A 13,057-nucleotide genomic window follows, 5' to 3' on the forward strand; every position below is an offset into this window, starting at 1 on the left:
ACCACTAGGGGCAACATTCACAAAGGAGGCCTCTTCCTTTCCAGGTGCATAAGCCTAATTGAACACACTGTCAGGGATATGATTCCCTTCTCATACAGCCAGGCAATAATAATTGACGGCCAGTTTGTAGACATATAAGGACTTTACGGTTTGACGAGCTATACGTTGAATTGTGTTGTGTAAATGTTCCTTTAAACTACCCAACATGTAAACACAGTCCTATTCATGAACTCACAGTTAAAACGTCATGAGCATCCCATTTATCAATATTAACATGTTGGCTTACGAACAGTTTCCGGTATGCAAATTCAGAAACATCACACAGAAATGATAATAAATTTGCACTTTTCATCGTTACAAAACAACACCCGTGAGACTCTTGGAGTCATTCTCCAATGTGCCTCAAAGCATTTAAGATTAATTATTAATTCTGACTCCAATGATAAAAGCATCATGAAGAAAAAAAGAAAATGACTCCACTTTTAATGAAGGTTGTCTTGAAATATATTAACATGTTGACCAGCCCCTGTCCTTTCTATGCTCCCTTTGAAGAATGTATATTATTATTATTATTATTATTATTATTATTATTATTATTATTATTATTATTATTATTATTATTATTATTATTATTATTATTATTATTGTTGTTGTTGTTGTTGTTGTTGTTGCTGTTGTTGCTGTTGTTGTTATTGTTATTATTCACAGGAGTTGCCAAAGGTCCCTGTACCACCACTGAAACAAACCCTGGACACCTACTTGAAGTGTGTGCAGCATCTGGTGAAAGAGGAGCAGTTTAGAAAAACAAAGGCCATGGTGGAAAAGTTCGGGGCTCCCGGAGGTGTTGGGGAGATTCTGCAGAAGAGGCTCGTGGAGAGGAGGGACAAGATGACCAACTGGGTAAAACAACAACTCTCTAGATCGTCAAATTCCAATAAAGATCTGTTTGGACTTCATTATCTTCATACACATTTATTTGTGCTTCAGCCTTGCAAAGCTTTTAATTTGAATACAGACTGAATTATGGGTTACAACACTGACTCAGACTTTTAGTCTTACTGTTTTTAACGAACACGTTTGAATGAAAGGTCAAAGAAAGTCTGCTGACACCTGGTGCTGACAATTTATGTGACCTATTGCTTTGCTCTCTGTTGCGTCAGTCGCCTCTCCTGCCTCTCAGTCGCTCCACAAGTCATCCAGCTTAGCGAGATCTATCACACTCCCACTCTCACATCGGCTCTCTCCCACTTTCTTTTTCATCTGGCAGTGATGCACTGTGATGGATTTTTACTCCACTGCCCACAGATCTCAACTCCGAGAGTAATAACTTCAGCCCGGGACACTTGACAAAACAACATTTCTCAAAAGAAGTCTCCCTGTGTTTACATCTAGGTGTACGACTACTGGCTAGAAGACATGTACCTGAACAACAGGCTGGCCCTACCTGTCAACTCCAGCCCCGTCATGGTGTTTCCTAAACAGACGTTCAGGGATCATGCTGATGCACTGAGGTTTGTGCCGGATTGTCAACTGATTGTGTGTTTTGAGGTTGTTTTTTTTTTTTTTTTTTAATGAATTTTCCTTTGATACCCGCCAATAGATCGTGAAAATTGTGTTTCAGACAAGATTCAAAGAGAAACACCACAATGATCTGGGTCAGGGGGAGAAAAAAAAATCAAGTGAGGCACTTCATCTCAAACAGAAGCAATATGTAAGGAAGAGCATTTAACCCATCCCAAAGGAGCTGTGCACGGCCACTGCGGTGCCCCCCGGAGTTAATGGGCTGTGTGCAAGAGCCCACACTGTGTGGCTGTGAGGCGGGAACAAGCAGCAGTTTTCACTTTCTGCACAACAACCTCTTCATAGTCCAGGGTATTTGAATGAGCAACCTTGTTGTTGCACAGTCTCTTCGCCAAACGAGGTGGAACCGGTACAGGTACTTTGTTATGATTATCTGGATACTGAGTTACTTTGATACTGTCTCCTGAATATGCGGCTGTTTCCTGGACTCAGCCTCCTTCCAGGAAATATTGCAGTCGCATAAACTTTGGAGGTAAAACTCTGTGCTATGTTGACTGCTAATTTGAATAAAAGTTAAAATCTTTAAATGTAGGACGTCAAACTTCAAAATGACTAATGGATTAAAGTCAAGGGTTTATTTTCTTTTCATAAACAGATTATAACTTCTTAATATTCTAAAAAAAAAATGTTATTCTGGAGGCAGCCAGCTAAAACACATCTAATAGGAAAGTCACTGACATGCAAAGAGGAAGATAAAATAACGAGTGAGATATGGGAAGAAAAAAAAACCTTTCTGAAACTGATCTACACTCCTAATTCCAAAGCAATGAATGAAAAAAATACACTAAATGACAGAGGCCATTTGTGAAGTAATACTGCACTGTATCATAACTCAATGTAGGAACTATACATATTCAGCTCTTTAGCTGCTGACAGGCTTTATGTCCTGTTCAGCAGACGCAGATTCAGATTAAGATCTGAACTACAGTCATGGGGAGAATCTCTGCCCATTATTAAATGAGCCGTGGTCCACCAGACATTACACTGCTCCATCCAGCCCTGTAACTCAACATTAGCTTTTGTCAGCTCACACTGCGCTAACTGAATATTTCCAGAGCACCCCAAGCAGCTGGTAATCTACTGACACAGCCACTTATTAGATTGGGAGTGACAGAGCCAAGCTCTCCGCAGAGACTGCTAGTCAGGCCTCATTTAGGGGTGTGGTGCACTGTGGCTGCCTCTCTTGTATTGATCTGGCTTTGAACGTAATAACATCGAGACAAATGACATACAACACAAGACCTGACAAGGCGCTGTGTTTTCCTTATTTGCCCACGCCGCCTACTCACACATGAAGTCTCGCTCGCACACACAGATAAACGCACATGGCTCATTTACTGTATCCCAGTAATTTGCAATGATATGATTACTGTGGGTCCTATGAGACATTGGAGTCCATCTAAATATAATCACTGGCTTGTCGATGTATGTTTAGTGTTGTGCAGCAAACTCTTCACCTGCGACGTTTGCGTAACTTCAATCTTTTGTATTTTGTAAGATTTGCTGCTCGCCTCATCAGAGGAGTGCTGGAGTACAAGGCTCTCATCGACGGGTAAGTTCTACCTGTAATGGATTACCTGCCAACCTCAGTGCACGTGAAGTAAAAGCAAAGTATGATATCGGGTCACGAGTCTCCGGAGTGGGGAATCTGAGGTGTTTGATATTGTCTCTCAGGCGAGCGCTGCCAGTGGATTTCGCCCGGGGCCAGCTTGCTGGGACTCCTCTCTGCATGGAGCAGTACTACCGCCTTTTCACCTCCTACCGATACCCGGGGTTAAAGTCAGACACGCTGAAGGTCCAGATGAACGCGGCCTCCTCAGCGCCTGATCACATGATCGTTGTGTGCAAGAACCAGGTCAGCTCACTGATCTCCGAGGAGGATTTTCACACACGTGCATGCAAGCAACTTGTATTAAAGTAAAATACGACCATTTAATAATTCAATGTAATTGACATGTCATTTAAAGCGAGAAGGCTTAAAATATGAGGTAACTAGTCACCATATGTTGAACATTAAAGGCAGCCTGTATCCACATACTGGAGCCGAGCTACAGATGGGAACTCCGCATTTCACTGCACTGATCCTAATTAAACTGATGTGCATGTATTCAATCTTTCATTTCGCAGTGGTCTTGTGTGATTTTATGTGAAGTGTCAGATCACACATCGCGAGTCCCAAATTCAACTTTGCCTAAATTAGCCCCACTATAATCTACAGCATGTGGCCATTACCCTCTCATTTCCCTCACAGTATCTGAGTCCTCACTGATGGTCCTCATTCGCATAACTGCGTATAACCCATGCCAACATCTGCATGTCCTACGGTGCAAGGCTGCAGCATTGATTTTATTTTGGTCAAGGTCTGTGGCTTCAAATTACCGTGGAAAAAGCCATGAGCCCTCACCTGGAGATGGTTCTGGGAGCTATCAATCTGCAGTGGATAAGGGCCCGTCCCCATAGAGATCCAGGAAGTTAACTTAATTACTGCTGATTAAATCTGCCATTTTGTCTAAGAGCTTCCTTGAGTTGCATACTTAACTGATCGCAGTGAACTTGCCATATTGTAGGTAGCAATTGGCCATTTTTAGTCCCTGTCATTATTATGAATGTCCTTGTTATCCCAGCCATTGTAACATTGTTTGACAGTAACAGCAGGCTTACAAAGTATTCTCAAGCAAGGGCACATTTAAACGTGAGTCATCATCACTGTAAAGTGCATCGTGTGGTTTTCAACTGGAGTCTTTTCCCCCTTTGTGTCTCTAGTTTTTCGCGTTGGATGTGGTCGCAAATGGCAAGCACCTTAATGAAGCCGAGATTTTATCACAACTGGAGAAGATCGTGAAAATGTCAGAAAACGCGGAAGAGAGACTCCCTCCTATGGGTCTATTGACGTCTGACGGGAGGACCGAATGGGCGCAAGCTCGAGATGCACTAATAAAAGGTCTCAGTCTGTGTTTTAATTCACTTCATTTAACATCCGTCTCATCGAGTCATGGCTCACTCTGACACCTCCTCCGTCCAGATCAAACCAACAAGGACTCTCTGGTTTTGATCGAGAGCTGTATATGTGTCATATGTCTGGACGAGCCCAGCAGGCTGGAGGCCAGCGACACAAACCGGGCCCTGATGATGCTACATGGAGGCGGGCGAGAACAAAATGGTGCAAACCGCTGGTATGATAAGTCGATGCAGGTAGGCACAAATTGCAGCCATTTCTGTCTTCGGTGAGCCAAACGTCCGTGCTGTAGGTGATCGACTTTGTCTCAGTTTGTTATAGGAATGAACGGGACTTGTGGAGTCGTGTGTGACCATTCCCCGTTTGAAGGAATAGTGATGGTGCAGTGCTCCGAATACCTCATGAAATATGTGTAAGTTAGATTCATGCAGCTGGATTGAATTGCTCACTGGACATCAGTGAAAGTTGCTGAGTCCAGGAGTTTAGAAAACATTGATGATGATGATGATGTTATTGTTGTGCTAAACAGAACCGGAAGCCCATCCAAGATCGCCGCTTCCTCTTGCTCAAGAGAACTTTTCCCTCCGAGAAGGCTCCAATGGAAATACAACGCAAACATCCAAGGACTCCTCACAGCATCTGGAGACAGACTTCAGAGGCAAGACACAACATTAATAATCATACAATCATATAGTCGATAATCGAAGGTTCTTTTATGTCACATTTCTTCTTTTCTTTTTGCCTCAGACTGGTGAATAATCTTGACATGGATGTATTCACATTTAAAGTTTATGGAAAAGAATTCATCAAGAAACAGAAGATGAGTCCAGACGCCTTCATACAAGTCGCCTTACAACTTGCATTCTACAAGTACAAACATCTGTTATACTGGGATTTGAACTCCAGTTAAACATCTTGGCAATGCCATATCTTCTTACAGCATGTCTTTCCTGTGCTCAGGTGCGGTGGGAGGCTTGTTTCCACTTACGAAAGTGCGTCCATACGACGTTTCCAAGAAGGCCGAGTGGATAATATTCGCTCAGCGACCGCTGAAGCCCTGGCCTTCGTGAAGCTGATGACAGATGAGAGGCTAACGTTCACCGTGAGTCATTTTTCTTACTTTCACCCCAATTACGAACTCCCAGATTACAGTTCATCATGCCAGCTTAAATGAAACAGGTGCGACTGGCTCACCTTGGCACATTGAAGGCAGCGTCCCAATTCAAACAGATGAGCTCCCTGCAGATCGGAAAAAATGGTTGCCGGAACTGCTGCCTTTTCGCAACACGTGATAAATCCCCAATCGTTATCTTCTCTTGAAAATTGTTTTTTTTTGTCCCTCCTGACAGGATTCTGAAAAAATGAAACGACTGAGGGATGCAATTAATGCCCAGACAAATTATACAGTTGCGGTAAGTCATTTAAATCGTTGAAATCCTATTAACGTACAGACATGAAAGAAAGGTTCAAGCTTAATTCGGCTGAACTGCTTCACCATCAAATGTCCAGAAATTTTATTTTTATATGAGAACAAATGTACAAAGGAAGACAAAATACATGAAATGTTCCTTGTCATATCAGCTGCCCACATTATCCACAGTGATGTGATTTAATCCCATTATGTTTGTACCGGGTAATTTAGCACTTAACCCACCAGGACTACCACAAAGTGGTGTCGTGGTTAGGGCGATCACAATGAAGGTGGGTTATACACTGTGTGCAATTTGCATGTTCTCCCTTTATGTGCATGGGTTGTCATGTGGTATTCTGGTCTACTGGCACAATCCAAAAACATCTATTTCAGGTCATTATCTCAATGGAAGTCGGTATTATTATTTTTAAGTTGTACCCCACAATCGCTCATCGTCAGGTGGGATTGCTTCCAGCCGCCAGTGACACTGGGATGGAAAAAGCAGCATAGAAGTTGAATCGATGGACAACAAGGTTTACAACAAGGGTTTAACTGTTGCATCTCAATTTCTAGTATACTTAAATTTTGCTTGACGGCGATGAATGGTTATTAAACAATAATTGAAACCTCATTTGTGGCTCAAATAGAAGCTAAGACAGCTGCTCTTTTCAGGCTATTACAGGAATGGCGATAGACAATCATCTCCTCGGGCTCCTGAGAATTTCAGCGGAGCTCCGTATGGAGAAGCCGGACATCTTCTGTGATGAAACATATCGGGCTAGTAACCACTTCATCCTCTCCACCAGTCAGGTAACATGCAATCCAACTCCACTCCGGTTTATAATCATCGTTCGTGGGTGATTGCCTGAAACTTGCAGCGGATGGATGACATTTGAAGCACTATGCACAAACATAATATTCTCTGAAATCTGGACCCAATAGGTTTAGAACACATGAAATGATCAGCAAGATAAACACACAAATATTGATGTTCTTCTGATTGTCCATTGCCTGAACATGAATAACAAGGATGAAGATTGCCAAGGGAATCTGAAAGTCTACATCAAACATGGAACTCTTCTTACGTACCTCTGGGGTTGAACATACTGAGGATAGTCTGGTGTTCTCCATCGCCACACTCAAGACTATTATGTATGATGCTTAAGGCAACCATATCGAAGAAATCAGAGGATACACTCATTACACTGTTTAATTACACTTCTATTGCTTTCTGACTGAGATTCTTAGTTTTGAGATTTTCTATTTGAGGGAGTAAAACAAAGAATTTTAACTATGTATGCCATACAGTAGTTGAAAATTCTAAGTACGAAATACTGTAATAGTGAATTAGAATACATTATTTCTGTGAAGAACAGGAGTACATTTTGCTTTTTTGTTAGGTGATTCAAGTGGTATTGTGTTCATTCTAACTTCTGCAATACAATATATTTGACAGCAGCTTTAATACAAATAATATACTGCCCATACATCTTTATGTGTTCAATACAATGAACAGTAGAAACAAACATTCTTTAACAGAAATTAATTTATGATGCAAAACTTGATGCCCTCTCAAATTTGTAAATAGGTAGTGTTTCTGTTGCTTACAAACAACACAGCCCAATATTCTTTGTCAAGACAAAGCTGATTAACATTGTACTTATATCTGTGAACTCGTATATATTTTTTGCAATTTGGCACAGTTCTCTCTAAAAGCCTAGAATAAAATGCACCGTCGTCTTGTCTGCAGGTTCCAACCACAGTGGAAATGTTCTGCTGCTATGGCCCCGTGGTGCCCAATGGTTACGGCGCCTGCTACAACCCCCAGTCAGACCACATCCTCTTCTGCGTGTCCAGCTTCTGGGAGAACACGGAGACGAGCTCGACCGTCTTCGTCAAAGCCCTGAACGAGGGCCTGCTGGAAATCAGGGACCTATGCAATCGAAGCAATGCTGAGGCTACCAAACTGGCTGTAAGTAGCCAGGGAGCAAGCCCGCCTCATAAATCAGGGAAGTAAGCCATACTGAGAGAGCACGCCCACTCCACTGCTCCACTCGGCACTCTTAGACTTAGACTTTCACTCTTGACTCAGTAGTTGAGACGCTTTGATGTGTCGTTGTCTGTGCAATATTGTTCCTTTTGCAACCAAATGCAAAGCCTTAAAGTTCACATATAGTCTGTAAATATTGGAAAATATAAATGACAGCTGTGTAATAACTTTGATTTTGGAGTTTTGTGGACATAGAAAAATATTTCAGGTCCAACAATGAGCCGGCTTGACTTGGTCGACTGTGGTTAACTAGTCTGCTGCCTTTAGGAAACCGAAGCCATGTGTTGCAATGTGAGGGTGAATACTTATGTCAGAGGTAGTATACAAATCATCTAAATGTATATCTTACATGCATAGAGTATTAATGTAGTAGACAAATACCTACAGTGTGTTTAAGTGACGTATAACAATCACAACATCCTGTAAATGTATCCTGCCAACCTCACTTTGCGTGCACCATCGTGTGAAAAGTTATACTGTAAGATGTATTTAAATGTGATATTTTTAATTGTAGTATTCTGACACTGTGAGCTTGCCATGACATAGATATATAAATCCTGTCTGATGAGGCACTTTGATATATTTATAGACATACAACCTGTATGCAAAGAGAAGTAGATCTAAATATTGTGATGATAGGTAACATTGAGTTGTGTGATTTGGTTTTAGTGGCACACTTGTACTGTACTCTATGTATACCATAGCAATAGTAAATATGTGCAAAGTGTGATGAGCAGTATTACTTTGTAAACAAGATGCAGTCCCACGGTGACTGAGGCATACCACTGTGTCCATGTGTATATGTGTGTACGTGCGTTTAGAGGTAGAACAAGGTTAGTGATGTATTTGTACGATGTAGATGCAATAAAACAAAGGTAAGTGCAGTAAGGGACGTGTGCATTGTGCAAAATGAAGCTTGTTCGATGCATGGAGCAAATAGAAGATCAATCACTAGAGAAGCTATTTTTATATATACGGAAAAAGAGTAAATATTATTTATGAAAATCTCTATCGTGCATGCTGTTTCACTCAGAAACATTTCAAAGCGTACCTTGGTGTTTCTTGTGGGTGTTGTTCAATCTGTGGCAATTTTGCTTTAAAGCAAATTGAATCTGTAGCTGTGACAGTCTGAGGATATGTGTCGTCTTGTGTCCTTGAGGTGTGTGTGAGTGTGTGTGTGTGTGTGAGTGTCAGTGTGAGTGCGTGTGCTGTGTTTGTGCATAATCAGCCAACGTGAATGTGAACCGCATGGATAACGTTCTCATGTCGGAGGACACAACATGCATGTTTATTCTTACATCATAGCTGTATTTTTATATGTTCACATAAAGACTATTAAGTAAATATTACTAGCGAGGAATACTAAAATGCCTTAAAGTAATGCAAAATGTTATCCACACATCCTGTGAGATGTAAAATTCTACTGTATGTTTTACCGCTGATGTCACTTTGAAGTGTCTCTGCTTGGTGTTTGCTAAGTGGTACCTGTATGTAAACGAATGTAATGTTTGCTGTTGGTTGTGTTTTTGTTTTGTTCCTTAAAAGTGTTGTTCACATTCAGGCTGTTTTAATGCAACACAGTTTTAATGTGGCCTGATTAATTACGGTTGCACTCACCCACTGGAGACACTTTGTAAATGTGATTGATATGTAACACATCACTGGCAGACATAACAGTTTTTTAATAGAATCACTTAATATAATAAATGGAGTGAAAAGTCATGTATTTATCTTTTCGGAAAAGAAAAATGTTTTGGTAGGAGCCATAACAATAGTTGGTCGATAGAAGACATCAGCTGTACTGACATGATCATGTAGGTAGCAGAAATGTTGCATAATCCCATGAATAAAAACAACTTAAAAATAATTTATGAACTCTGTCAGCTTTTTTTTGTCACACATGTAAACCGTTGTTTACTTATTTTTGCATTATATGACATCGAGTATGAAACAGATATTCTTTTTTCAGATTTTAAACACTAGTCGAGCTGTGAAGTGAATATAACAACTGAACCTTGCTTGAAAGTGGAATTATTTACATATGACTGTCTGTCTGCAACAATACCACTGTACTACGACTCTCCCAACAGATGGCTGTATTTCACTGGCATCTGAGCAGGTCTTTAGGCAGAGGCAGACATTTAATTCTCCATTAGTTAAACCACTGAACCAGGTCGATCGAGTGCCCAAAAAAACATTCAGCATTTAGCTTCTATGAACTGGTCCAATCAAATCTGGATCACAGATTTGACTGCAACAAATCAGTCAGACCCATGAGGATATTAAAAATAGCAAAGTTCAGTGTGTTCGTAGTAACAAGAATGATCATGCATGTCATCGGGTAATAACTATATGCGTCATTGTGTTTTTAATAAAAAATGCAATGCATCTTTAATCTATAATATAGTGAATATATAGTGTATACCAGACCAAACCAAGCAAAAGTGCTCCACTGGTAAAAGCAAATAAAATATTAAGCATCACCCACATCACAGCTAATTGGAACATGTTTTAAAGTGATCATAATTATAGTTGCTTAGGTTGTCGCTGTTTGTGTTCATCAGTGGCACCTCCTTCTTCTTTCTTACACAGGATTTGATTACATTTGTTATCAAAAAGCTCATCAGAATCTGTCGTGAGAACAAGAAGCCATGGATTTATATGCTGGTTGTTCCAAACCTCTAGTTTTTTTCTTGCATTCTCCCTGTGAGACATTCTCTCTGTGATTTGCCAAAACATTACAATGAAACTGGATACTTGATACACCAATTTTCACCAACATGCAAAAGCCAGGTTCCAGAGTGTTTATATATTATATTTCATATATATATATATATATATATATATATATATATATATATATATATATATATATATATATATATGAAACTCTAACTCTATCTCAGTGGTCCAGGAACCCCAAGGTTAGGAACTCAATCTCACTATATCCATTTTGCGTGCTGAAGCAAATATGGGTGTGAATGGGTGAATGTGACTACATTTGTGAATGCTGAAGCAATGAAAAAAATACTATGAAGATAAAACCTATTTGCCATCTGTTGTCTTAATGGGTTTTTTTTATAGTTCACACCTGGTTTACTCTGATATTTCCTGCACTAAATTGTTCCTTATACCATTTTTAGATTATAACTGTTAAACGCGATAACAGCTAAATGCATTGATGCTAACAAATGAAATGCGAATTTCTTATCCAACTCAACTCTTTAATGCTTGTGTGTGACATTCACCTGAAGTTTTAGCTTAAAATATCTTTTAACACAATAGGAAAACACCCTACACAGCGGGGCGAGTCACCTCACAGCGACACTGCTGGCCACGTTACCACTGGTCTATTGACAGAACATTATAAGCTGGGTCATGGAAAGCCAGTGCTGGCAGTGAACGGTGGTTTCACTGCTTGAGGAGCAGCTTGTGACAAGACTTGGCGTTGAGATCAATGGCGGAAGCCCACCTGGAGATGGATGATGGGAGAACATTACCACTAATAAGCGTCTGCCACGCCGCAGACAGAGTCAGAGCCTTACCTGCTGGCTGCTATCGACTGGAGCGGGGAGGAGAGGGGAGCAGAGCTGTCCATCCACATCCCCTCCTCCCGGCTCAGAGGTTTGCCGGGGTGCAAGAGAAATGAGAGGCCACTGAAGGTGTGTTTTTCTGTCGCGTCTCAGGATGACAAAAAAAAAAAAAAATCCAAAAGCGGAGACAGCGGTGTTTACGATTGACTCCCTGGCATATGAACTATGAACATCTCTAAATGAGCGAAGTGGACGTCTGACACCTGCCTGGACCAGGTGCGCACAGGCCGAGGGGATTTCAATTTATTTGGCTTGCATTCCACTTCAGCATGAGCAAGAAGGAGGCATTACAAGGTTGCCATGGAAAATGTCGCAAGTAGGTTCAGACTGTGCAATATACAGCTGCAAGAAGGTGTTTGAAAGGTGCACTCTTGTTGGTAATTATTATGGGTCAGATACAAAGAAAGGGCTAAATAAAAATGTCTTCATGTGTTATTTTCAAGTGTGCATTAGCTTGGTTAAATGTTAATTTTTGCATCATTTGTAAATGCTTTCATATGTATATTTATGGCCTTATGAAGCATTCTGGATTACTGTTCAAATAGATAATTTGGCATAGATCAAGTCAAATTGCCTTGTTGAATCAGATCCCCAATTGATGTCTCCGTTGCCTTAAGGGATTCTACCAATGACAGTAATGTGAGGGAAAGTGTTGAAAGTAATCTTGATGACTGTCTGTGTAACCTGCTGTTATTCTTGCCATTTCTGATTTTGTTCTTCACCTTAAATCTGTATTTAGCTCCAATAGCTGACGACCAGCTACAACCTGACTTTAACCGTCCAACTCAGTCCATCATGTCCATCATGGTCCAGTCATCCTGGTCTCAACTGGTATTCTCACATACATCTATACCAAAAGCCAATCATCATTCAAGGTATGTTGTGGTGTGATCACTAATCAATATGTGATGTGATCATAATGAGGATCTGTAATTGAACAAGTGCACACACATAATGAGCCTCGGAAGTTATAACATGACAGAATGACTCCATTCGGCAGCCTATTAGCTTCACTTGTTGGTAATTTTGTAACCTGAACCACATTGTAGCACCTTTGAAAATGAAAATGAGCTTGACATTTCCCCTCAAAAAAGGGAAGAGAAAAGAAATAAGCCATTGTTCTCGGTTTCAAATATTGACATTTAAGTGGAAACACACAGAAAGCAATCCTGCCATTCTTACATTCTTTCATTTAGGACAGAGTCTACATTTTATCTGTCTGATTTCACTCACAAAAGGAATCTGATAATGGCCATTCTGACATTTATTAGGAAACTGCTCCCAGGGCAGCAGCTGCATTTACACACCATCTTGAAGCCTAATTGGGTAAGAAGTGAGGGGCCATTAAATATTATGCCACAATACAGGACATGACAAAAGCTGAAATGAACTACTTTCACAGAACCAGTCCCATTTAAGTGAGATGTTGATAAAAAAAAAAAAAAAGAACTGATTTATGCTTTGAC

At 40.6% G+C, this 13,057-nt stretch overlaps 1 protein-coding gene across 1 annotated transcript; it reads left to right on the plus strand.

Moving 5' to 3' along the window:
• Positions 1-274: 274 nt before the first annotated feature.
• Positions 275-7,965, plus strand: chatb (choline O-acetyltransferase b; the record flags this gene model as incomplete). Its single annotated transcript, XM_080517475.1, has 14 exons — positions 275-298; positions 709-900; positions 1,393-1,511; positions 3,080-3,133; positions 3,256-3,436; positions 4,345-4,522; positions 4,604-4,773; positions 4,849-4,949; positions 5,067-5,195; positions 5,285-5,407; positions 5,498-5,639; positions 5,887-5,949; positions 6,621-6,758; positions 7,699-7,965. 14 exons carry the CDS (start codon positions 275-277, stop codon positions 7,963-7,965), a joined length of 1,881 nt encoding a protein of 626 aa, XP_080373601.1.
• Between the last annotated feature and the right edge of the window lie 5,092 nt (positions 7,966-13,057).

Source organism: Blennius ocellaris (assembly GCF_963422515.1).
Source record: "Blennius ocellaris genome assembly, chromosome: 21".
NCBI lineage: Eukaryota > Metazoa > Chordata > Actinopteri > Blenniiformes > Blenniidae > Blennius > Blennius ocellaris.